Here is a 25,653-nt window from a genome sequence, read left to right on the forward strand (position 1 = left end):
AGAGAGTTTGCAAACACATTGTTGTAATAAAAGGGAAAACAAGAAATTCAGAAAGAATGTGCTATATTAACTTGATACTGCCAGGGTAAACAGTTTTACAATCTTGTAAGGAAGATTAGGATCACAAGTTACCAGGATACTATTGTTCCTTCCAGCTTTGTGTTTTCAACACAAAATTGAATACTTTAACACAGACCTGTACTTTCCCTGCTGCAAACTCATTCATCCTGTTGTGTGGGAAGCTGCAATAAACTAGCACAGGACTTTTCAGAATTTCTTTGTTCACAGGAGTCACCAGCTTGTTATTCATAATTCATTACAGTTCCCACAATCTGAAAACAAAATAATTTCTGGGCACAGTTTTCCAATGTAACTTCAGAGAGAGCATCTGATCCAGATTTTGCTCCCAGGTACACTTCTGTAGGAGTTGAGGTTTTTTGGGTTTGTCTGAGCTCAGCTGAGATTAGCAGCTGCTCTTCTATTTCTTTACTTGCTCAACAGTGACAAACCCTGCCAATCACAGAGCAGGCTCCTGTCTCTCCAGATGGACAGTGCTGGATGGGCAGCTCAGAAAATAAGGAGAGAAAGCTCATCACAGGGTGCTGAAGCAGGGGAGACAAGGGCACTTGCCAAAGCCTTTTACAGTCCTGCTGAGTCTTTGTGAGAACACTTCTCTCTTCACTGACCTTTGACCAGCAAGGATTTCCCTCCCAATTACATGAACACCTTCCCACCTCCATGGATTACTTCTGGCCACTTCCAGTGCCATGGATCTTCTTCTATCCCCAACTGTCCTTGCAGAGAAGAGCTGAATTTGGGGGGCATGTGAGAGACAGGCATCTATAGACACAGTATGACAAAGCCATTACAGGATTAGTTAGTGCTCTTCTTAAGGAATGGAGAGTTAATAGAGAAGAGAAAAAGGAGAAAAAAAATAGAAAATAAACACCAGCCTGGAGGCAGCTATTCATTTATACTGAAATACAGATTGGAGGTATTACATTGAAATACAGATTGTTTTGGCCACAAAGAATTAGGTAATTAGGTTTTACAGGTTCATATACAGAGTATTGTTCATTTGCCCTTACTGCCCATCTGTTTACCCACCTGAATGAAGACAGGTGTTAACTGACAAGCTATACCTTCCAAATATCCTACAGCAACTGCCTCATGGACACATCAAGGCTGTCACCTGCTACATCCAGGAGAAGATACCACCCTGCTGCTTGACAGGAGCAGATTAAATGCCAGCAAACCTCTGCCTGATCTTAGCAACTGTGCTCACATCCCATGAAGCACTCCTGCAAACCACGCAGCAAAAGCAGAAAAGCCAGGTTGTGTCGTTGTGTACCCAAGGAGAACCCCCCACTTAGCAACAGAGCAACATGTCACATGTCAGTGGGACTTTGTGCTTCTCAGGGGTGCCATCTCCTCCTCTCACACATCACAGTGCCTAAAGGGGAGAGAACTCCTGGGTCCCAAAGCAGCCTCTGGCAGTACTGCCAGCTGTGCTGCCAACAGTGCAGCAAGCACTGTGATCACTTTGGAGCTGCTCTGGGACAAAGCAACTGCAGCTCTGACATTTGTGGCACTGTGCTTATCTTACCTGTGAATTTCCTCTCCCTGAGCAGTAGTTTTGTGCCTACGCAGAAGGTTTGACCCCACTGCAGAACCTCAGAGCAGGGAGAAAAGAAGCAGAGCTCCCCTCCTCCAACTCAGGTTTAATACAGGAGGCTCCTGTTTACTTAAATAAATATTATTTATATGGCTCACCTTGGTAGCTGCACAGAGGCAGTGTGATTACTCAAGTCCTGTGTGAGAAACATCAGGCAGAGATGGCTGTAAAGCTTCCCACTCTTTTTCCTCTCCTGCAGCAGCTGTGTCTATAGTGATTATTTGCATAAGTCACTCAGATCAGTTGCTATCAATTACTATGTGGTGGATTATCATTTAATGTTCTTATATAAATAAGATTTTATACCTCCTTGATGAAGTGGGTATTTTTGGCTAGGGGGAAATCACTCTGGGGCTTGGATATCAATCATGTCTGGAGAAGAGCAATGGAGCTGGGGAAGGAGCACAAGTGAAGAGCAGTTGAGGGAGTTGGGGGTGCTCAGCCTGGAGAAAAGGAGACCCAGGAGGACCTTGTGATCTCCACAACTCCCTAAAAGGAAGCTGTAGCCAGGTGGGGATCAGGCTCTGTTTCCTGGTAAAAAGTGACAGAATAAGGGAAAATGGCTTCAAGTTGCACAAGCAGAGGTTTAAATTGGATATCAGGGAAAACTTCTTCACTGAAGGGTGGTAAGGCAGTGGAACAGGCTGTCCACAGAAGTGGTAGAGTCACCATCCCTGGGGGTATTTAAAAGACAAGTGGATGTGGCACCTGAGGAAATTAGTTAGTGGTGGGCTTGGCAGTGCTGGGTAAACAGCTGGACTCCATCTCAGAGGTCTTTTCCAACCTAACCAACTCTGTGATTCTACATCTCCCACAACAAGAGCAACTGACTCGCCATGACAGCTTCATTTACTGACCACTTGGAAAGATTTTTATTTCAATCCATATTCATAAGGGTAGAACAACCAGCTCCACTGCCTTAAGTCGTGCATTTAGAGTGATGCATGTTTGTTCAGCATTTGCAGGACCCCAATCTACATAAGCTGATGTGACTTTTTGAGAGTGCAGGAGGAATAAATACATCAAGGAAGGTGTTCTGCTTCTTTTCAAAGAGCAGCACTTCATACCTTGGCTGGTTCATACCCACACAAAACAACAGCAAGGCTCCTACCTATAACTGAATGCTCACAAGTAAAGTATTTAGCCTCAGGTTTGAGATGTTGCATCCAATAATCCACCTTCTGTGAAAATCCTCCACTATGATATTACGATTTTTCTCCCTAAGCAACATGTACACGAACATCTAAACTGAACAGGCTCCAGTAAATTGAAAACTAACAAAGCCATTTCAAAGACATTGGTCTGAGCTGGTCTCCTAGACCTCACACATCCCTAGTCAACAATCTCCTTCTGAAACTTTTTAGATTCACCTCCTGATCTGCAGCAGAAGTTTTCTTGAAAAATGGCTTGAGGTTTGTTACAGCTACCAGCATTACCCATTTCCTGATGCAAAAGCTACACCTGTCCTAGCCAGATATATTCAATCAGTCCTAATTTGTACTGATAGAAGAATGTGTTGTCAAGCTGCAATCAGAATAATGTTCACCACAGAGTAACCACTGAGAAAAATTTCAAAATAGACAACATTTTCTCCCCTACTTTTCATGCATATGATACCAACATGTATCAGCTGTGCTAGAAATTGAAACAATCTTTTAGACATGCTGGATTGTTTCTCATTAGCATATCCTCATGCCAGTAATCAAAATCAATCAACTCAAATCAAATTAGTTCTCCATGTGTTCAGTTAAAATGCATACCATATGCTGGCTGAAATGTATACCAAAGCAAGACGTGCAGCTGTAGGAAGCTTCTTTCTGCAGCTCCATTTCACAGCAATATTAGGACAATTTCCATTAAAACACCAACATTTAACTATTTTCAACCAGCCTCATGTAGCTCCAAAGGAGCAATTAAGTGACTTGTTGAAATTAGTCACCAGTGATGCATCACAATACCTGCTGTCTCTGTGGGATCCAATCACAGGTTAAAGGAAGAGCTCAGTCTCTGATCAAACAGGACCTCTGAGAAATCACAATTCACCAGGCATACCCAGAGGCTCAGCTGTGGTACCATTTGCAAGATTTATAAGATGGCATTTTGAGTCGTCGCTTACTCCACCTAGTTAAACATCTGGCTGCTGTCAAATTGTCAAGGTATGCTGAGCTGGAAAGCACCTGCTTACAATACCAACTACTTCTTAACATCATTGGTTTGCAGGAATGCTTAGGAGCCTTTTGAAGCCACTGCTGAGAGGTTACCCAGGCTGCCCAAGCAGCACCTCTGCGGTCACTGCTGGGTTTCTCTGGGCAGGAGGGTCAGGAGTGAGCGAGCACCAAGGGGCTGCAGGAACCACCACCCCAGTCAGCACCAGGGCTGCCTCCTCCCCACGAGATCACCTCCTCTGCACTCCAGAGGCACTGGGTGGGTAGCCCTGCAGAGCCCTGTGTCTGGGTTTGACCCCACAGTTTAGCTGCAGAACCAACATCAGGTGTGAGATACACACCCTCAGTGTGCTCGGCATCCTGAGGCACCAGGTGAGAGCTGAACACCTCTCTTCAGCCACCCATGTCAGCCTCCCTCCTCCAACTGCTCACAAAACCAGCTGGGGTGGACTCTCTGAAGCTGCCTAGGACATGAACACATAGCCTGTTTTTATACTAAATGTATTACAGTTATTTTAACAGCCCTGTTCTATTCTGACTTCAAACAGCAGGAAACCTTAGCTTGCCTCTCCACTTTCCGTACCAGAAGCCTCAATTTGTACTTGATGAGATGACTTGTTTTTCTCTCAGCTGATCACTGTCATATGCCTAACCAAATGTGTCAAGCAAAGTATTAGAGAGGATTCATAAATGCTAAGCCTCTAAGAGGCTTAGGAGTGAGAAACATAATCGAGTGTCACTGCTGGAGGCAGAAGAGTTGTTTAGGAATTCTGATAAGCATCAATTCAGCAGATACTAATTTTTATGCTGGTTAATCAGAAACAGGAAGCTTCAGGAAATAGAAATGCTTCTCTGTCTCAATCCTCATTCACCATGGGGTAGAGGAACCACCATGGGGTAAAGAAATCACCGTGCCAGCTCAGATTAGCAGCTGAAGTGTTTCAGCATCCTGTCCTGAACAGTAGAAGCTTCTGATCTAAATAGCAATCTGAAATGGATGTTTCTGCAATAGATACAAAATTGCAGAGAAGTGTAATTATATAAAACTTTACATAAGTAACATAACAGGAGAAACACCTTCCTAACTTAGAAGCCAATCTCCAATAAATCAGCTTGTGGTGGACAACCTTTGCATTACCAAAATATTCCTATAACTGAAACACTAAAACCTCTCTTCCTCCTCCACAAAGAATCAGGCAAATTCCCAAGACCCTTTTTTATCCCTCACAGACCCTCAATTTAAAACTTTTTCTTAACCCTATAGGTGTAATTTAAAGACCCTCATCCCTCACAGGTCCCTTCCTCACTGATGAAATTCTACACTCTGAGTTCCAGATGATCTCTGACCGTTTTTGGTCAGAAGCCTTAGAATTCTACTGTCAGCACATACCTCAGGCATGTTATCTCCTATCTTGGTGGCTGATACCTTTTCAGCCACATTATTTGCCATCACTGCCTACTTCTTCCTTTCAATGGTGACCAAGGAATTATGGCAGAAAAACAACTGCAAATTGATGGGGTCCCCCTTCCAGAAGGAGCCTGTGACTGAAGCCTGAGCCCTGAGCCAGGCTCGCCCTGGTGTCCCCTGAGCTGGCAGCAGCACCAACACCTGGGGCTGCTCTCCTTTGTTATTTCTATTCCCAGAACAGTGTGCACACCCTTCAAGAGCCAGAACTTCTTTCCCTGCACTCTCCTCAGCTTCAAAGCAAAAGCACATTTTGCACTGAGTACCCAGCCAGACAGTCCCACTTCATTACTTTCCTGCTGAGCTCCTGCTGCCTACCTGCAGGTAAATCCAGCCTGTATTTAATCTCTAAATTTGAAGGGATATTTCTTGCTTATTTTCATACTGGCCTTGACTGCAATATTTCATACCCAGATACCTGCTGTGCCACCAGTCTGAAAACTGACTTCCCACAGAAATCTGTCAAAAGTTCTTCACAGCATCAGGAAGGCACCTGAGCACAGCAATACAGACACCTGGTGCAGGCATTTCCTCTGCTGCCCTTATCCAGTTAACCAGCAATCACATTACCTTGCTCCTTCAATACCTCTGGGCTCACTTCAATTCACTTTGGTCTCTCTGAGCCTGGCACTATTGTATCTGCTGCTGTAAGATCCTCTCCAAAAGACAGCTTGGTTTGAAAAAGGGCTAAACATCTTTAACTCCTGTTTCACCACTGGAAACATACCTTTGGTCAAAACACATCTGGAGTTAGAGTAATCTCTGCAGCACTAATAATTAACAATTGGATGCAGGCTTCCAGTGAACCATCTGAATGGAGGTAAGATAAACAGTCAACAAGTACATCACTTATCTGTCAGTTTGGAACTGCTGCACTCATTAAAGGCAAAACATGCCCACACATAAAAACATTCTGCACTGATAAGCTAGCAACAAATAACTTCCCTGTAGTTTCCACAAAACAAGCATCCTTTCCTTTAGTCATTTCTTGCACTCTTCTCACTGCACCTATAGGAACTTTCAATAGCATCATCACATCAATATGGATATGCAATCTGCATGCATTTAACTTCAAAAACAGTATTACTAGCAGCTTTCTGCAAGATAAATGTTTCATGTTATCAAAATAATTCATAAGACATATTGACTTTCATGACTCCTTGCTACTTTCAAAATTCTGTTCTCTGCCAGAGACAATCAAGAAAAATCTCTTTACTAGGTTCATCACAGCCTTCTGTTCATTAGAAAACCCCATACTTTGCAATGTCACATTGAAGGAGGAATTCTGCAAAAGCAGAGCTGGAAAACTGAATTCTATTACAAGCTGAAAAAGCAGAAAGCATGCTGCCATTCTTTTTAGTCACTTCCAAGCAATTTTGTTTGAATCTGCTGAAGGCAAATTTCAGCATAAAGTATGAAAGCTCCAGATCATCTAGTTACTGAGATGAATGCCTGCTAAGTCTTCAGTTGGGACTATCGCCTTCATTTATAAAAACACAATTTCTCCTCCAACAACAGAATTAGCATAAGTGTGCTCACAGTCCTGCTCACAGGATCTGCCAGCCATATCTTCTTTCTTATTTCTATCTGAGATTGACGTCAGCAGCATTCACAACCTTTTGAGAACTCATTCTCCAGTTTGTACTTAATTTGATGTCTCAGAACATTTATATGACTCACAAAATTTGCTGTTTGCAGCTTCAGGACACAAAGACAGAAAGAAATCCAAAGGGAAAAAAAAAAAGATTGCATTTAGTGTAGTAAAATAATAGTAAGGAAGAAGAGACAGATAAAATACAGTCAGGTATTTTTGCAATTGCTATTTTTGGCAATGGTTGTTTAGTAAAGGAAGCACAATTTTCCCTTTCATTACTCAATAAAACAAAGAAAGACAATTTTCTGTTCCATTCATTACTCAGAGTGAATGAAGAGATCAATCATAAGAGCAAAGCTAAATGTACAGGATTTTATAGCTACCTGTGGGAGCTGAGTGACACTTTGGGACTGCCAAAGCTGAGAACCGAGGCACCAAGACTCCCAAGAGAGGAGAGTTCTTTACACAGGACACACTCCTGACTCTGGAAGAGAGCTTCTCTGGGGTCACAGGGTTCTGCTAGAAACTGCTCCAATTCAAATTCAAATCCAAATATGTGTGGGGCAGAACTGTAAAACTCAGGAAGAGCTCATTTTTTAGGAGTAGGAAGTAATCACTGATGTCAGTACAGATTTCATTCCTGAAAACCCCTGACCCTTCCTCTGCACAAACACAGGTGCTCCACATCCTCTGGATGAAGGGAAGACCAATTCATCTGGGGAGCTGGATTGCTGACTGCACCTCACAGGGAGACAACTACTGGAAAGCTTCCATTCTCTCAGGTGAGGGCCTCTAGTTCCAAACCTGGGTCTTTGTCAGGTCCTCCTCAGTGAAAAAATGAGCTATCCCTCCTGTTCTGAAGAGAGAACACTGGTTATATGAATCCCTCAAGCCTTGACACACCATCAAACTAATATTCTTGTTGTTATTAATCAAGAATTTAATAGATGAGATCTTAATATGTCTTGGGAATCTTTTCATTTAAAAAATGAAGATCCAAGGAGTCATGGCTGCAAAAGTCACTCAGCATCTCCCTTTGAGAGATTATTTTGAACAAGTACTTTATTGAGCAGACAGATTTTAGCAGAACACAGCAGACTCACCTGTGGCATGAGGGCAATTAAGCCTTTATAAATTTTTTTTTAATATCTGTAAAGTAAGTAGACAAGAAGTGAAAGATCTCCTACTTCTCCCATTTCCTGATAACAGTACCAGAGTAGTTAGCAAATCTAACAATCTGTATTCCTTCTCAGCTTCTTTCACAAAAAATATAGTAAGAAAATAAATCAATGCTACAATTTTTCTTGGCCACATAGGCTATAGCTTAAAAAAACAGAAAGGAGAGAAAAGATAAAGAGGGCTATTGCATGGATTCTGACATTATAACCAACCAAACAAATACCACCTCTTCTCTGCCTTTGTATTAGGTGATAAAAAGCAGTTTGGTTTTGTACTGGGTTTTTGGTTTGGTTTTTTTTAAAGTCTGTATTTTTTTAATCATCAAACTGACTGCAGTGTCTCTCACAGCTATAGGGTAATCCAACATTACTTGGAGGAGGCATTCTCAGGCAGAATAAACAGCTGCCATTCCAGGGACTTGAAAACTCTGAAGATTGCAGCTGGAGTAAAAGGGATGCATATGTTTGATACTTTCAGGAGCAGAGTGAATAAACACCTTGCACGCAGTTAATGGAAAATAAAGCTATTCATTTCCCTCTGTTTGAGCACTGGGGTTTGTAAATGCTAAGGCAGGTGGCTACTTTGCCATCACTTAGCAACATCAGGTTTTGACACACAACTGCTTCCTGGTCTCCCAGCCAGGTGGGCAAGGGAGGATTCCCAAAGCCCCTGCTGCAGATGGGAGAACTGACAAATCACTTTGAGCTGATGTTGCATTGACACAAAGGTGCTGCTGTGTCCAACTTTCAGCCAGATTCAGCAAGTTCCACTCACTCAGGTGAAATTTCCTGTTAAAGCAGTAAATATGCTGTAGACCAAGACCACTTCCAGATTTAGGTGAAAGATTACTGAAACAATAATTTTTACTGAATTTGTTCCCTTTCGATTTCTTGCAGTCTCTTGAACACTAAGTAGCTCCTATACATATTTATATCAGAATTTTAGCAGAAAAGCTGAAGTAATTTCAAACAGTTCCAAGACCTCAGAACAATGGCCACAGCTTTGAACATGCTACTGTGGCATGTGCAACTCAGAACAGTAGAGAGTACATCACAGAGGAGGACTTTATGCAGATTCTTCCCTTGCAAGAGTTTGCTTTTCCCTAAAATCATTAACCAGTGCAACTGGAAGGAAATTACTAATCTTACCCTTCCAGTTCTCCAAAAATTCAAGAAGGACTAAGCAGTTCTCACAGATTTACCTCATTTAATATCTTTGCTGTAGTGACTCTTCCTGCATGCTGTTTTCAATATGAAAGTCATTCTTCTAAAAGAAAAGACCATTTTAGCTGGGATAAGGCACCTTAAACAGGTATGAATTTGCAGCAGTTGCACAGGTCCCCTGCATAATTACACCACAGCAGTCAGAAGGAGCATCAGTACAGAAATACTGCTCAACTGAAGCTCTGAGTTCCCATAATCAGCCAAACCATTCAAGTCCCTTTTGTGCTTTGCTCTCACACTTAGGAAAACAACCTAGAGAGGGGATTTGGTGAGGAAGGGTGTATAAAAACCAGCTGAAGAGCTTTGCCAAATGCAAACCCCTTTACATCTCAGGAAGCCCAGACACCAGCCACTCCCGGGAGGGCTGGAATCCACCTGGAGTTCACACAGACTGACACTTCTGCAACAGCAGTTCCACCTCTCCAGCCCTCCTGGGATTGCAGCATTTCCAGCACTGCTCTTTGGTGCTGTTTTGCACTGTAATTCATGTATTCATTACAGGCACTGGGGTTTTTCTTGTCATGGTCCTGCTTTGGTTCTACACAAGTTTTGCCCCAGTTTTCACTGCACTCTCTTGCTCCCTTCATCAGCACTGCATAGTGGAGTTGTCTGCACAGTCTCCACCTGCCAGAGGCAGGACTCCAGAGGTGGAGGGGGCTCAGCAGAGCCAGCTGAAGCTGTGTTTGAGCTAAGCCAGGCTTGCTGCCTGCCCCATCACGCTGCACTGAGCACCACCTTCCTTCTTTCAGACAACTTTACCCCAGTGTCTCACTACGCTGCTCTCACAGGACCAGCCCTCACAGTGATGGTGGTTCTGCAACCCCCTGAGGGCCAGGAGAGGGTAACAGAGGCATAGAATTTATTATGGTCCATCATTCCACTCTTGTACACGAAAGATTTGAAAAATGCATTCCTTAATTACCCTTGCTTGCTGTAAATTTCCAGTGTTACTATTCCATGTAATTAAGTGTTGCACCTGTGTGCTTTATCACAGAGTATTTCTTCTGTAAAAAGCAAACTAGAATTCCTCACTTTTCCCCAGCTCTACTTGCTCACTCTTAGGCACAACTCCACGATTTTAAATGTTGTTATGACAGTACTCTGCAAGAATTCACCTTGCAGTTAGTGCAAAAGTGCTTACAAAGGTGCTCTCTAACCTCTCCAAGAGCAAGCCAGGGTGCACAACACAAAGAGGAAACAATGGGAAAAGTAGCCCAGCCTTACAGAAATGTGTACAGCATGAAGTTAAACTGCAGAGCAAGAAAGCAATTTAGCACTTGGTGGTAATTCCAATGAAAACACATTTTTTAGCCTTTTAGAGTTAAAAAAACCCCAAAACACATTTGATGGGAGTTATTTCTCTTTCTTCCCTCAAAAGAAAAGACTTGCAGTCTTTGGTAAAGGACTTCACCTGGACTTATCAAAGCTGACTCATGCCAGTCTACCACAATTTGGCACTTGGAGCACTCCTTTCACCACTGGGCAGGCTTGGTGCCCGCTGGCAGGCAGCAGAGCAGGATTCAGTTACCATGGCACTGAACACGCAGCAACTTCACAACTGCACCGACCCAGGGACGCGCCGAGGGGAAGCAGCAGGTGAGCCTTGGAATAAGCACAGGCAAAAGCAAAACCAGCAGCAGGGTGAGTGCTCTGCCTCGTAAACATCCTGTGCACAGGTCCCCTGCATGATGTGTTTTATTGCTCTGGCTGCAAGGAAAGCAGAGGGACAGTAAAACCTGGCAGCAGCAGGAGCATCTGTGCACACAGGGATCCACAGCACAGCCGCTCTCTCGCTGTGGCTTTACCCTCCAGCACTGCTGCAGGTGTCTGCGTGAGTTTGTCAGAGCAACAAACCAGCCAGAATCTGGCTGAGAAAACACCACCATCGAGCCTTCTTTGGGTAATACACAAAGTTCAATCACTTCAGTCATAGATCACATGAAGGTACTTCAGTTAATGAAGCACAGCAGCTCATAACACAGTGTTTATCTGCTGCACTTACACCTGCTCCCCTCAAGTTTCAAACACTCCTGCCACCTCCTGTTTCAGTTTCTAACACAAATTAGTAGTGAAGCAGTGAGTATTTGATTAGCAGAGAAATGGATGCAAAGCAGAACTGGCAATACTGGAGGAATTTTCAAACAAGATGCAAGTGCACAACAGAATCACAGGATGCCATGTGTGAGCTGAGCAGGACACTTGGGACTGGCAGCTCCATGTTGATGGAGGAACATCTCAGCAAACCCAGACTGTGGCAGAAGCAGAGGATGATACACTGGGATGCTTAGGATACACTTTTGGGCTGCAGTGGAGTGACCCCTGGCCATAAAATGCAAAGTGCTAAGCTGCTACTGGAAGGAAGATACATCTTACCCCAAACAGGATTTATGTTTCCTACTTTGTCACTCTCATTATTATTGCTGGGCAGCCAGAACAGCTCACCAGAAATCTGGGTTGAGATCAGTGTCACCAGGTAAATATTACCTTGCTCTGCAGATGGGAGAAGCTAACCAGCAAACCATAGGCCTCCCAGTTTGCCACACTGCAGGAATGTGCTGCTTTTTTGTCCAGTTTCTGGTGCTTCTCACAAATGTTTCCTTCTGTCTGCAGAGTCCAATGCCAGAAAATTAGTGCTTATCTCTGGGAGCTCAGTTCATGCTGTTTAATCAATCAGGATGATGTTGAACAGCTGGACAACAGAAAATAAATCACAAAGTACATGCTGCTAAATTCCTAGGTACTCCAGCTGTGCTACAGGGTACAATTTCTCACACCTGAAAAACATTTCTGGGGGTTTGGATTCCGTTTTTGAGTTCTAAAATCAGTCATTCAGGTACTCAAGTGTTGCATAAACATGGCACTGCAGTAGACAACACAATGCATGAAAGTTAGAAGTGTGAGTAAGCACAGGAGTTATATTTTCTCATCTGACCAAATGTGACACAGCCTAAGCACACGCTCACTTGAGACAAACACTATGAGAACTCATAAATTCCACCCCCTGTGTTATCTCCTACCTGATCACAGTGCACCCAGCATATTTAAATACAGAATATACCCAGTCATTAGCAGAAGATAAAATTGTGAAAGAAAATCATAATAAGGGTGATTCTGATGAGACAAGGACAACAGGAAAGGGTTTCAAGGCACTTGAGTCTCAGACCTTATATAAAATTACTTCAAAATATCTATTCTGAATTTCTGGTAAAAAATCATTATATGCAAAATGTCAGGAGGCTGGCAATTAATTTGTCCTCTCAAAGCTTAACTGCCTCACCTCATCAAGTAAATAATTTCCCTTGAAATTTCACATGTACAGCTTTCCCTCTACTGAACAAACAGTCAGCACTGGTCCATTTTCTCTAGGAAAGGTCCAAACCTTTGAACTACCAACAGCTCTTTATCAGCAAACACACACTCGACACTGCCCTGGATACAGCCTGGTACCTCTGAAGATGTTTCATTTTACTGAAATGTACAAAACAAGGCCTTCAAGGGCACAGTAACTCTACAAAGATGGAGCACTAAGAGAGATACTACACCTACAGTGAGAACAAATCCAGTATTGTCAGCAGGGAGAGCTGCAGTGGTATCAGAGCTTAAGACTGAAGTTGAATTTGGCCTTCGCTGTGATGCAGTGTTATAATGAGATAACAATGAGATTGAGGTGATTAACTATAAACAGAAATAAACCCTCCATGTCAACTGTTTGACTGCAAACACAGCAATGCCCTGCTCAGCAAGCTTAGGCTGTTCAATAAATTCAATAGTGAGCTGGGTAACTGACCCATCAGTCATTTTGTCTTATTTGTCAAGGATCTTATTTGTCAAGTTTTTATTTCTCTCCTTTGTATCACCCTTGCAACTCTAATCTTAAAGCCATTCAGAGTGGCATGAGCACCAAGTTCTTCTCAAAGCACAAGTATTATTACTTGAGATATAACCAAGACCTTGGAATTGAATTACAGACACTGTTACTGCATCTCTTCTCCAGTCAAATATTCTGCATTGTATTTTAGCATGAGAAGCAGTGCTTTACATCCACTCACCCACAATGATTTTCATTCCTGGGCCCCAATAAGTCCTTAATGCTGCAAATAAAATGTAATCCTTGACTCCCTTACAAGGATCAACCTGATCTTTTCACTATCATGAATTTCTCCATTTTAGTTCTTCATCTAAACAGCAAATCAGAGGATTTCACAACAACTGTGAGTCCATAAAAGCAGAATCAGGGCGATTAGTGCTTCAGAGACACCCATCACTATCACATCTATACATTTAATTACTAAACCTTATTATCCCTTTTTTTAGAAACAAGTTTTGTGCAAGCATTCAAGCCTGAAGTCAGTGCTTGCAAGGAACTTAGCAAAACCATGACAGGAATAGGATGCCTTGGGAATAGATGAATCTCATCTGAAATGCATAATTAGCTTTTGGTTAAGTGTGCAATTAGCATTAAAATTTACAATCAAATATGATGGTGTTCTAATTTTACCTCCTGTAACTGAAAAAAAGAAAAAAAAGGAAAAAAAAAAGGAACTCAGTTGCCAGTGTTACTGCTTAGAATCCCTTCCCTAAGAGGCGAGCTGCACAAGATGATCCTGTCATCCAGGCAATGCCTGGTACAAAAAGCTGTTAAAAACACTGTGTATTTGCCTTCTGGACAGCTACACAGCAGGGGGGTTATTTTGGTTTATACTTTTATGTTTTGTAGTGGTAACTGCCACTCAATATAATTAGCAGTTGTCATATTTCTGATTTAAAAATTTAAAAAAACCCGGAGCAATGTTGCTTTGTGCCCTCTCCCCAGCTGTGCCTGAGAGCTGTAACACGTGCTTCAGACATCCACTAAAGCTAATCTCACACCCCAACAGGTTTCAGCAGCTAAGCCACAGAGACATTTTTGTTAATGAGAAGGAAAAACCTTCATCCTAGCAGTTTAATTCTGATAAACAGCTCCTCAAAAGAAAAATCTTACTGCAGTCTAAATATGCTCCCTCTGTCTGAGCATCACAGCCTTTCTGCCTTTTAACCTGAAGTTAAATTTAATCTCTGTTGCTTTTTACAAAGGGGGTTGAAAGTAGTTTCAACTGTAACATCAGCTGCCAAACCCTGTATTTAGTTATGTTTATTATTAATCACATCAATGTTGAGAGTCCTTTGTGTAAGGCTCTGCACGAAAATATAATGGAAATGTAATCAAATTCCTCACACAAAGTGGGCATTGGGGTTTTTGGGGCTGAACCCTGCCAGTGATTTTCTACCAGTTAATTTATGTGCCTGTGCAAAGAGCTCATGTCATGAACCCAGACTGGGCCAGCACAAGGGCCAGAGGCTGCCCCCAGCAGCTGCTCTCGAGGCCACGCTGCTCAGGAGTTCTGCTGTCATTTTCACCACCATTATTCCTCACCAGCAATAGACACACAAACGCACAGAAGGCACAAAAAGAAATCTCACCTTGCTCTTACCTAAAACTGAAATCACTTTTATTCATTCACCCTGCTTCCATGTGGATCTGGACAAAGTGGCCCTCTCTAGCTGCTAGGCAACCTGAACTCTGCATTAAGTATTAACTGTCTGCATTTGCTAAGAATATAATAATGTTACCTTTGAGATTTACTTATAATAAAAAAACATACCTAGCTGAAAATATAATAGTTTTCCTCCAGTAAACAGTAATTAGCAACTCTGGCAATACAAAATTGATCAAGAAATGCAGAGAGATATTATAAATTGGCTCCTTACAACCCAATCATAAGGAAGATGCTTTATATAAGCATCATAAGATACTTTATATAAAAGTATTATTACAGATGGCAGTGGCATAAAAAAAATCTAATCCAAGAATTACATTTATGTAGATATGTAAATATCTATATAATATATGAATATATTTATGTAATAAATGTTTTTAATTAGATATTAAATTACTAAGTCTCATCCAACTACAAAACAAATGTTCTCAATAAAGTTAATTTATTCTATTAGCACAACACCACCATTCCTAAACAAGACAGAAAATATTTGAAATTAAAACACAGTCAACTGATCTTGGAGTTCTTTAAAGAAAGGGGAAAAAAGCCAACAAAAATTATTTCATAAACCCCTCTCTGAACCATTTTACTGTTTCCATATGCAGCAGCAGTGCTGTCATTCTACCTTAAAAACATCATGAATATCTCTGCTATGTCCTGTTCCTCTCAAGCTAAAGAGATATTTCTTTCAAGTCATTTCAAAGCAGATCATTTCCCAGACTGCTTAGTCACAAGCACAACTGATTATTAAAATATCAATTTGGGTGATGGAGGCGTTCATGTCAACAAAGCAAGAGGCCCACTAATGACACCAAAATCAAACAGAGGAGCACTCTTCTGATCATTCCATGTGACAGCTTGTCAAATCCTGATTCACAAAATACAGACTTCCTCAAACTCAGCACAAACACAAAGGCAAGATCTTTGGCTTTAAAATGCTCATCAACTTCTGCTGGAGAAACAAAACCAGGAGTCAGGCCAGAGACATTTCCTGACACAGCTGTCAGCCTTTATGGGCACCTGCTCGGCCCTTGAGGCAGCGTGAATTCTTCTGAGCTTTGAGGCAACACAAGAATTTGGGTCCTGCACCCAAATTCTGCTCCTCTGCTCAACACAGGCAACCGGCAGTGTAAAGGGAGTCCCACTGATCCTGGATCTCTCTGGATCACAGCACAGCAGTAATAAGCTCCCTCTCACCTTGAGGCTTGCAGAACACAGAACAAGGTTATTTGGCACAGCCCCTGAGCACCCACCTCCAGTGTGTCACAGCTGCGCTCACTTCAGAGCTCCACGAGCACCCCTGAAGTGAAAAAACCCTGGCTCTGTGGAGAAGAGAACATCACAGGTTCCTAGAAGTGCTTTTCTCTGGGTTTTAGAGAAATATTTGAAGTGGTTAAGTCAAACACTTGTACCTTCTCCTTCACTTATTTTCACATTAAATCTGATTCAGATAAGGCTTAATGCCAAGCTTAGGGAGATATAACTGAAAAAAAAGTCAACATAATTGGAAAATTCTAAGTCAGAGCAAAGGGTTTAATGGAGCCACAGAGCCCCACACTCCCAGAAACTCAATAGCAGCTGTAAATAGTTTTAAAAACCAATTGGTATGAAAACTTTCTTCCCACACATAGGAACCCATAGTTTTGGTGTGCTAATGGACTCACTAACACTTCATGTACCCTGGAGAACACATTGAATCACAAAGATAATCTCAGGACGGGCAGGAGACAAACATGTATCAATACTGTGGTTCTGATAAAGGCACATAGTGGTTTTGTTAAGGGCCTTGAATCATGACTCATGTCAGGGATCCATGCAAAAAGAGAGAAGAACAGAACACAAGTTACTCTGGAAACTGTCCAACACTTAGGTGTACCTTTTATTAGAAAATAAATGTTAAATCAACAGTGTTGTTGGTAACTCCAATATTACAAGTCCAATGGATTACAGCCTCTGAGGAATTCACCTGACATCTCTTTTCAAAAGAAGTTTAAGGTTATTAAAGCCCTTTTTGCCCAGAAGCCCTCTAACAGATTTAATTAAGATTATTGCTTAATTCACTTTAATCACAGTGTCTTTGAAAAAAACTCTAATATTTTATGGTGTTTTCTGTCTCGCTTTTACACAAATTCTTAGAAAATTTCACATTCCAAAAATCACAAAGACCAACTAAATGGAAATCATCTTTAGTTGCTTATAGAGCCTGAAGTAAAAACATTTTTATTGCCAAAACCCTAAATTAATTCAATCAATTTCACATCAGGTGACCTACCTTAGTTTCAATGTCAGGATTTTACAACATGAAAAGGATCTTTTATTAAATAATTTGTTTTACATTGTACCCAGCAACACAGAAATAAAATGAATCATGTAGTTGGAGCACAAAAAAAGCACCTCATTTTAGATTCTCACTATTCAAGATCACCACAATAAATAAAAAACCCAGATGTGATCACTGTAATTTGACATTTAAATCCAATTATTAAAGAATTACGAATCAGGTGTATGTAGAGCAATTAGAAGATTAAGCTCTTAGATGGGGCAGAAATTGGGTAGAAATGGGCTGCTGAGCAGGTACATGAGCTACAGGAAGATACAAATCTCTCATGTAGAGGCCATAAAATGATAGTATGGGCTGTGTGTAGAGTTCACTCAAATGCAGAGCAGCTCCTTAGACCATACCAGGACCCTCACCAGCTGAATGAGACAGACACAAAGAGAACTCCCTCAGTTTACTGCAGGGACACAAAGGTCCAGCTACACACAGCTTACGAACAACCAAAATCGACACCAACCCAAAAACCCACTTCCAAATGAGCCACATTTTACCATCACACCTTTGCTGGGATTAATACAAAGCATCTTTGAAAGTGCTGGCACTTACCCAGATCTGCAGCTTCACCCTCTTGTCATTCCTGTAAACTGTTTTCACCTTGAAGTCGATCCCCACTGTGCTCACAAAGGCTGGAGTGAAGGTGTCGTCGGCGTATCTGAAGAGGAAGGATGTTTTACCCACACTGCTGTTGCCAATGATCAGGAGCTTGAACATGTAATCAAAATTTTGGTCTGAAGTATCCTTCTGCCTGAATCGGGCGTCTGTTACTGAAGCCATCTAAGAAAATGACAAACGTGGAAAAAGAACAGATTTAAGAGCAGTTCAGCATTTGTTTTCCTTAACTGTGTACCATATGTTTAGGTTAGCTCTCCACTTTCTAATGTCATAACCACCATATCTGCTGACTAAAGAGGAGCACACTTTGAAATCTTTTAAATTCTGGCTTTAATCCTGTTTAGTGTTCACTCATGCTGGTAAGACTTCCAAACCCTGAAATACACCTGTTGCACTGCTTTATATTTAACAGAATAACAGATGGCCACTGCAGATTGTTCAAATCCTCATGGGGAAACAGCATTCTTTACTCCAGTGGCAGGGTGCCACTTCTGTTGCTCCAATAAACTGCAACCAAGAACTAAAATCTTTGACAGTGCATCCAACCATGCAACTCATCAAGCAGCCTCCAAGGTAAATAAACCTAAATAATTGGTTTTACTACTTCTGTGGAAAAATCCATATTTCTAGTGCATGCACCACCACCATTTTATCCTCACAAAAGTTCCCTCCTCAACATTTAGAGAAGAAAAACAAAAGGAAATGGGAAAAGATGAAAAAAACAGGAATTTCAGCTGGAAACTTTGAATCCATCCAACACCTATCTACTCCTAAGACTGCAATTGGAATAAAGACTGTATAAAATGTGAGAGCTCAGTGGGGGTGCAGACAGCATTTGGAATCGATAAATTATCCCTTTTAGATTCAGAAACAAAAAAACCAACAGCAGAATACGAATCATTAAGGGCCATGAGCAGCCCTGGCTGCTCTAATGTGTGCAGCTCAGACAGCTGGTGAGAGGAGGTAAGACTTTGACTTTTCACCTCTGGTTGTACAGAACACAACCAGACAAACCAAATTACTACAGAGGAGGAAAAAGAAACTTTACCTTTTGACAGATATACCACACTTTTAATCTCTCATGCTCTTTGAAACTACCACACATCAAATAAGCAAAGGTCTTGGCTCCTTATAACAAGTTATAGGTTTGCAAGTTGGAGCAATGACATCACAAGTTTAATTAGCAGCTACTTATGCAAAGCAGGGCCTGGGCTACTCGTGTGCAGTCAGAAGGCACTGAGCAGTGACAGAAGTCTCTCCTTCACCCAGGATCCACAGAAGTTAATTTTCTCCTCAACTCAAATTCACAGGCACCTTTGGGAACAAAACTCACTCCAATATCTACTGTCAGCATGTGCCCAAATGCCTCCCTTCTCAGCAAATCTCACCTTCACAGAGGACTTCGCCCATTCACTGAAAAAACAGCAACAAAAACAACACCACCCCACAAACCCCACCAAAACCAAAACAAGCAGTTCAAAATTCACAACTCTAAACCAAAACACTATCCCAAGGCAGTTTAAATAGCAATGATAACTTCACTTAAATTTCCAGCAGAGGGGAAAGAAACCAAAAGCAACCCAGTTTAAACTTCAGTGCAATGTGCACAATGGTTTATCTCAGATTAAACATATGCATCTTTCTCACACAGAAAAGGGCTGGTGCAGCAGACATTTCGTTCACAGACTGCATTCACAAGGGCAGTTTCTGAAGAAATTTATCAGTAGCTCAATAGTGAACAGCTGCACAGAATGCATTAAAATCTTCCCAAAAGTATTTCTCAGTAGGATACAGCATAATTCTGATACACTCTCTTCTGAACTTCAGCTGCTCTTCAGTCAGTCTACAATCCTTTGCAAGCACTCCAGAAAACACAAGCACAAATTTTCTTCTCATTAGTGTATTAGAAAACAGCTCTTCTACCCATGTGTTGTGGTTCATGGCAGGAATTTCTAAAATGAAGAATTCAACATCTGACTAACTTCCATTCAGACACTCAGGCCAATGCACTTACTGCCTCCTTATCCTTAGAAATCTCAGCTGCAAAAATAATGAATCAGGTGATTGGCTGATTTGTACCATCACCACACTGGACGACAGAAAATTTTCCATTTGAGTCATTTATCTTCCCCATACACATTATAATCTCTACAAATGAGAGTAATCTCATTTATAATCTCTACATGGACAATACTCGTGCACTTGCTAAAGAAGAAAAAAATAATTAAAATCTCTACTTCTCCATTCCATTCACACAGGCCCAAAATAGTGAGAAACCCTCATCACTTGAAGTCTGGTCTTTTACAGATTCAGAGGCAGACCTTTAACAAAGGTAGTGTACTAATCACACAGGAATCAGTGTCTTCTTTCTACCCCTGCCTGCCCAGAACCCATCCACACAGCCCAAGCTGATCCTGTAACTGAAGCACTGCTGCCTCTATTAACCCTCCTAGATTGCTCTAATCAGAATTGTACCTGGCCACAAATGTGACTTTCAGATCTCAGCTGAAAAAGCAATTACAGAATGTGGCCAGCTTGAGCAGCTTTGTTAGAAGCACAACACAGAGAATAAGATCAAATGATACTTGTCCAGAACGTGGGGCTGTTGTCATAGAAGCACAACCCTCACTGGCCTCTGTGCTGACTGAAGATGCTGCAGGTCAGTGTCTTGAATCACCAGAGGCAGACAGAGCACAAAAATTTTAAAGAAAACTCCATCCCCTTGCTTAAATTTCACTCTTCCCTTTCCCCTCTAGTGAATTGAGTGAAACTGAAAGGACTTTCATACTAATTTCTGATTTTCCCTCTGATAATGGCAGATCATTACTGAAGCTCTGCTCCACCAGCACTTGGGCTGGAAGTGTTTGCAGGGCTGCCCCTGAATTTGTGCAGGGAACAGCAGACCTTTCTCCTGGTCCTCCTCTCCTCCCTTTTTCTCTCCCCCACCTGTTGTCTCACTCCTGCTCCAAGCACTCCCCAGTCATGTCAGCCCTGAGGACCCTGCAGAGAGGTGCTTCAGAGAACAGAGAGATCCCAGTTAAAAATAAATCCTCCTACAGCTTCTCCTGTTTTGCAGGGCTGTTTGGAAAGTTGGTTCAGTTCCTGATCCCTCACGGCTCAGGGAGCCAAGCAGAGGGGACAGAGCAGTGGGAAGTGGTGGCAGTTGCTATGCTACTGAGAGAAAGGTCCACAAAATGACATCTCCTGCAGGCCCTCTGCACCTGGAGGAGATTCTGCAGCACAGGGAAATGGAGACAACACGCTGAGGTCAGGCAGCTCGTGTCCAAATCACCTGCAGGCTCACACAGCCACTGCTCCCAGGGGATTGTCCTCCCTCCTTGGTCCAAGGCCATTTAGCTGGCAGTGTAAGCCCTGCTCCCTGGGCACACAGCCACAGATGCTCCTTTAGGAGGCCTCCAGACAGAGCAGCAGCTCTGCTGTTTCACACAAACACACAGCCCAAGGAGAGCTCTGGTACAGGAGACAGGTCAAATACAGCTGCCACACAGAGGGCAAAGGAGAGGCTCTCCACTGTTCCATTTTGACTGGCTTGGACTAATCCTCAATAAAATACTTACACAAGAAAGATTTTGCTACAGGACATAAAACCAGTTACACAGGAGAGGGAAAAGCTGCCAGTCAGATTGTCCTTGAGAACACTTCAGCATGAGACCTTGCATGATTTAGTTTTTTGCCTGGGTAGCCCCCATTTTTGTAGCTAGAGCATACTTATATTGACAATCTTTTTCCCCACGTGCATTAGCAATGGGAGCAAGGTCTCAAACACAGCCCCTTCCAACTAGTTTTGTGGGAATAGGCAGTTTTGTAGCTCTGAGATACCTTATTATTTCCCTATTGAGGAAAAAGCCTGCAGTGTGAGCTCATCTTTTATTAGACAAAGAAACCACATAAGAGCAGGATGCTGCAAATGCTCTAAAGCAATAAAATCTTAATCAGAGCTTATTAGCCACCAAAGAATATATTCCTAGGTCAAAGTGGCTCTCCTGCCTTTAGTTTCTATTTTGGTCTAATGAATTTTAAAAGAAAAAAGCCAACTGCCCTAAGACACCTCCATGGGAAACCAGCCTTTGTTGTTTTTAGTGCTCACTGAAATCTGTCACGTAGATGGATCCACACAGCTGTGCTCAATTTGTGACCAGCATCATGGTGAAGCCTCAAACTGGTTCCTAGTGCAACACAAAACATCAAAGTGTTCCTGCTCTCAGCAATCACTGCAAGTGGTCACTGTCAGCCCTGCTCTGCAACATTTTTTGCCTACAACCAACTTCAGGACAAGTTTAAAGTGTTGGCTAGAAATTAACTGATATACCTCACCATTTATTTATTGCCAGAAAAAAGGCTAAGGTTGACTTTTAGTGTTGCCAGCCCTTATGGTTTTGGCTACAAACTAATGGAGAGCCGTTCTTCTTTATCCTCTCACAGACAAGAAACAAGAAATCCAGCCATTACCTTGGAAGGTTACCTGTCTCTTTATTAGCAGCCATGTGGGTGTGTTCACTGACATGCTGTTTCCACATCCCATTCTCTCTCACAACAGTGTGAGAAAGAAGTCTAAATTTGGGAAAGAATCTCCTTTTCTGCTGTCAGTCACCCCAGTTAACCATGAAACCTGGTCACACTGATGCAACTTATACTTCAAACTATACCCTAAGACACATTTGCAAATTCAGCTTGTTATGAGCCTGTGTATTCTCCATATTACAACTTCTGGGCAGTTCTAGTAATAAAAACATCGTTTAATACGCTTCATTTTTAAAGCCAAAAGTGTAATTTCCTATATTTGCCTTATGCTATTTAGGACCAGTAACAATTTAAATGTGACAGTTTAACTGTTTCATCATCATCCAGTACCACACATTTCTTTAATTAGGCAGATGAGAGGATGGGGTGAAACCATTCCTTTGCATTTCTACAGTAACCCATGAGAGGTGCTACTAATGTGCAACATAACTTCTTCTCAAAAGCATTAATACCTTGTGTATTTTTCCCCCAAAAAGTCTTAGAAAGTGCATTTAAGTTAAAAATATTCTAGTTCACAAATTACATATCTATGTCAATTTTCTATTATAAAAGCTCACTCCTTTATGTGCTCTGTCATTGGAAAATAAATACTGTTTTCTTTTTCAGTAATAAATTTCCATTCTGAACCAGATTTCTACCAAGCAATGGAATTTTTTAGAGCCAATGTGTGCTGTCCTAAGGATAAAGCTCATAAAGGAAACAAGGCCGTGACCTTAGAGACTCTTACACAAATGCTGTTCTACAAGAGAGATTTCTCAGAAGCAGAAAACAGAGTGTGAGCAATTAACATAAGTGCTAATAAACATTGCAAGCAAGCGATAGTTACCAATTTAGATCTATAATCCATGAGAGAGATGAAGGCTTTGCTGTGAGTATATGAATCAAGAGAGTGGTCACACTGTTGAACCTGCGATGTAGAAGCAAAAGGATTACAATGATTATGATAAAGATGAATAATAAGAATATTAGGTAAGGGAATAATGGGTAGGCAGGTTAGGCTGGGAACACAGTGCTGTGTCAGGTCTGAGCTTCCTCCACTGAAGGTAAAGAGGAAAGTCCTGTAGTGTACAAAGAGAACAGAAACAGTGCTTGAGTCAGCAAACACTCAAAGCCATCAGTTTAAAGGTTATTAAAGGGAGATTATATTTATTAATCTAAAATTAAAGTTCCGGATAAATCTCACAAGTGGACAGAAAACCCTGGATAGGAATCATTGCACATTTCCTGAAGAAAGGCAGCAAAGCAAACGGAACCAAGAAGCAGCTGAAATCCCTCTGTACACAAGGGTGTTTTGCACAAAGCCTGGATCAAAGTCTACCATGCTGCAAAGACAACTGCAATAGGACATCTGCAACTTAGAGCACATCTACACAAAAATATCTGCCTTGAAGTAGTAATTATTCCAGATTTAGAGCAAAAAAACGTAACAGAACATAGTTGTCTTTTTCACGGCTAATCCACTGTAAAGGCCAAGTTTGTGTCTGGAGCATTTTCTCTCCAGCAAGCCCGAATACAGCACCATTTGTCATCCTGACTTACGTTATCTTGCCTTGTGGAGACTGCCAAAACACCTGGGCACACTCGGACCTTAGGTAAACAACAGGCTGCAGCCACCTACTCCAGGCCGGAATTTGGATCAAACACAAATCCCTTCTCGGGATCCACACAATTGACAATCACCTCGCCTGGCAACACGACAGCAGCTTGCTCTTGCTCAAAGTATTGCACATTTTTCAGTTACATTTCCTCCTGCTCTCACAGCCCTGCCCCCTGTGAGAGCCTCTGGCTCACTCTTCAGTACTGCCCAGAACTTGACTTTGAGGTGTCATCTAAATGCCACTCAGCTGACAGATCTAGAACAAAAACAATTCAACTCTCTACACAGAAAGTCTATGTTTATTACTTGAAAAATGTGAGCGCTTTATCTTGAGCACTTCATCTTTAATAAAACTCATTTATTAATAGAGTCCAGAAGCCTTTACAAGAAGATGCTTGTAGTGGATTTGTTCTGGAACTTACATGCTACAAAAAAGTTCAATATATGAATAACAAGTAAGGATGAAAACCTGTAAGCAATGTCAGTGGTTATTTATTTTCATTCCCATTTAGATTTGGGAACGCAGGCTTTAAAAACAGCTTTTAAAAGATTTTTAAGAACTTGCTGGGTGTGGAACACAAGTCAAGAACCAGCATGTTCCACTTTTTTGCCATCTACCTTTACAACAAAATTTAGTTCAACTGTTAGAAAGATTTCCTCAAGTCAAACATCAAGCCATGCCTCTCCCATTTCCTGCACAACATTCAACATCCTCAAAGTCCATTTTAGAGCCAGAATAAAATTCTCAGGAAGGAGGAATTAGTCCTTCTAGTATTACAACAACAACAAAAAAAAAACTTAAGGAAATGTAAGCTTCCATTTTTGTACTCTTTTCTGTGACGATTAAGTGTTTGCCACTCTCTTACTATCACATGGTTCCATGCCTGTTGGCAAGCACACTACTTCAGAAAATACACAGAAAAATATGTAATAGTAAAAAAATATGAACCCAGCTCAGCTCTCTCCCAGAGGATGTAGGGAAGAGGGGATTTTTATCTTCCCTATGCTCTAAAGAGGGGATGCAGAGATTTTCACAACTCCCTGAATATTCTGTTGAATTTAGGAATCCTGGAGCCAGCCAGCTTCTAGTGCTGAGGCTGAATGCAGCCCTGTCCCAGAGAACAGAGCACACTGATGAGGCTGAGGGCTGTTACAAAACTCCCCATCCTCAAAGCCCTTCCTTCCTGTCACAAACACTGCAGCGATGGCTGAGACAACAGAAATCCGGAATTCAGCTCCCTCCTCATCGGATCTGCAGCCCCACAGCTCTGCCTCTCCTTCTCAGGAAGGAACTGGCAATGGTGAAGCACTTCCTCACACCTCACTGCTGAATACACTGAGGGAGCAGTGCCATGAAGGCACCAAGAGCTGAATGTGTGCCAGCTCTGCTACAAGATGTGTGTGAGTGAGTCCCTGCTGATCCTTCCCCAGCTGGAAGGCAGGGCACAGCTATGCTCTGCCCTGGGATGCAGCCCCTCCATGGAGAAAGCCATGACCATGCCCTCCCACGGTGGTGGAAGATAAGGGAAGTTCAGGCATAAGATGGGACTCACCCTGTCTGGAGCTAGAGTGAGGCCATGTGCAGGTTCAGGCAGACATCCCTCCACCAATGAGCAGGAGACACTTACAGATTTTTCTGCACCATTGGGTCTAAAATCTTAAAAGGTTAAAACAAGCTGCTGTCCTCACCGAATCAAGTGACCAGAGGCTGGAATTGTGGAAACCA

General features: G+C 42.0%; 1 protein-coding gene across 3 annotated transcripts in view; it reads right to left on the reverse strand.

The window, feature by feature from the left end:
• The window catches only part of RAB3B (RAB3B, member RAS oncogene family), a 52,621-nt gene that overhangs the window by 24,415 nt on the left and 2,553 nt on the right, over positions 1-25,653 (reverse strand). The window contains exons 2-3 of one of the 3 annotated variants that reach the window (XM_071436724.1): positions 23,157-23,237; positions 17,723-17,950 (exon numbers count right to left, since the gene is read on the reverse strand). In XM_071436724.1, coding sequence (XP_071292825.1) covers positions 17,723-17,950; positions 23,157-23,177 — 249 coding nt within the window. In that variant the 5' untranslated portion in view covers positions 23,178-23,237. Of the gene's footprint in view, positions 1-17,722; positions 17,968-23,156; positions 23,238-25,653 lie in introns of all 3 variants that reach the window. The other 2 variants (XM_071436726.1, XM_071436725.1) reach the window with 2 other exon arrangements.

The sequence above is a fragment of the Agelaius tricolor genome, unplaced genomic scaffold, assembly GCF_023055355.1.
Source record: "Agelaius tricolor isolate 1412-34295 unplaced genomic scaffold, bAgeTri1.0.p SCAF_11, whole genome shotgun sequence".
Classification (NCBI taxonomy): Eukaryota; Metazoa; Chordata; class Aves; order Passeriformes; family Icteridae; genus Agelaius; species Agelaius tricolor.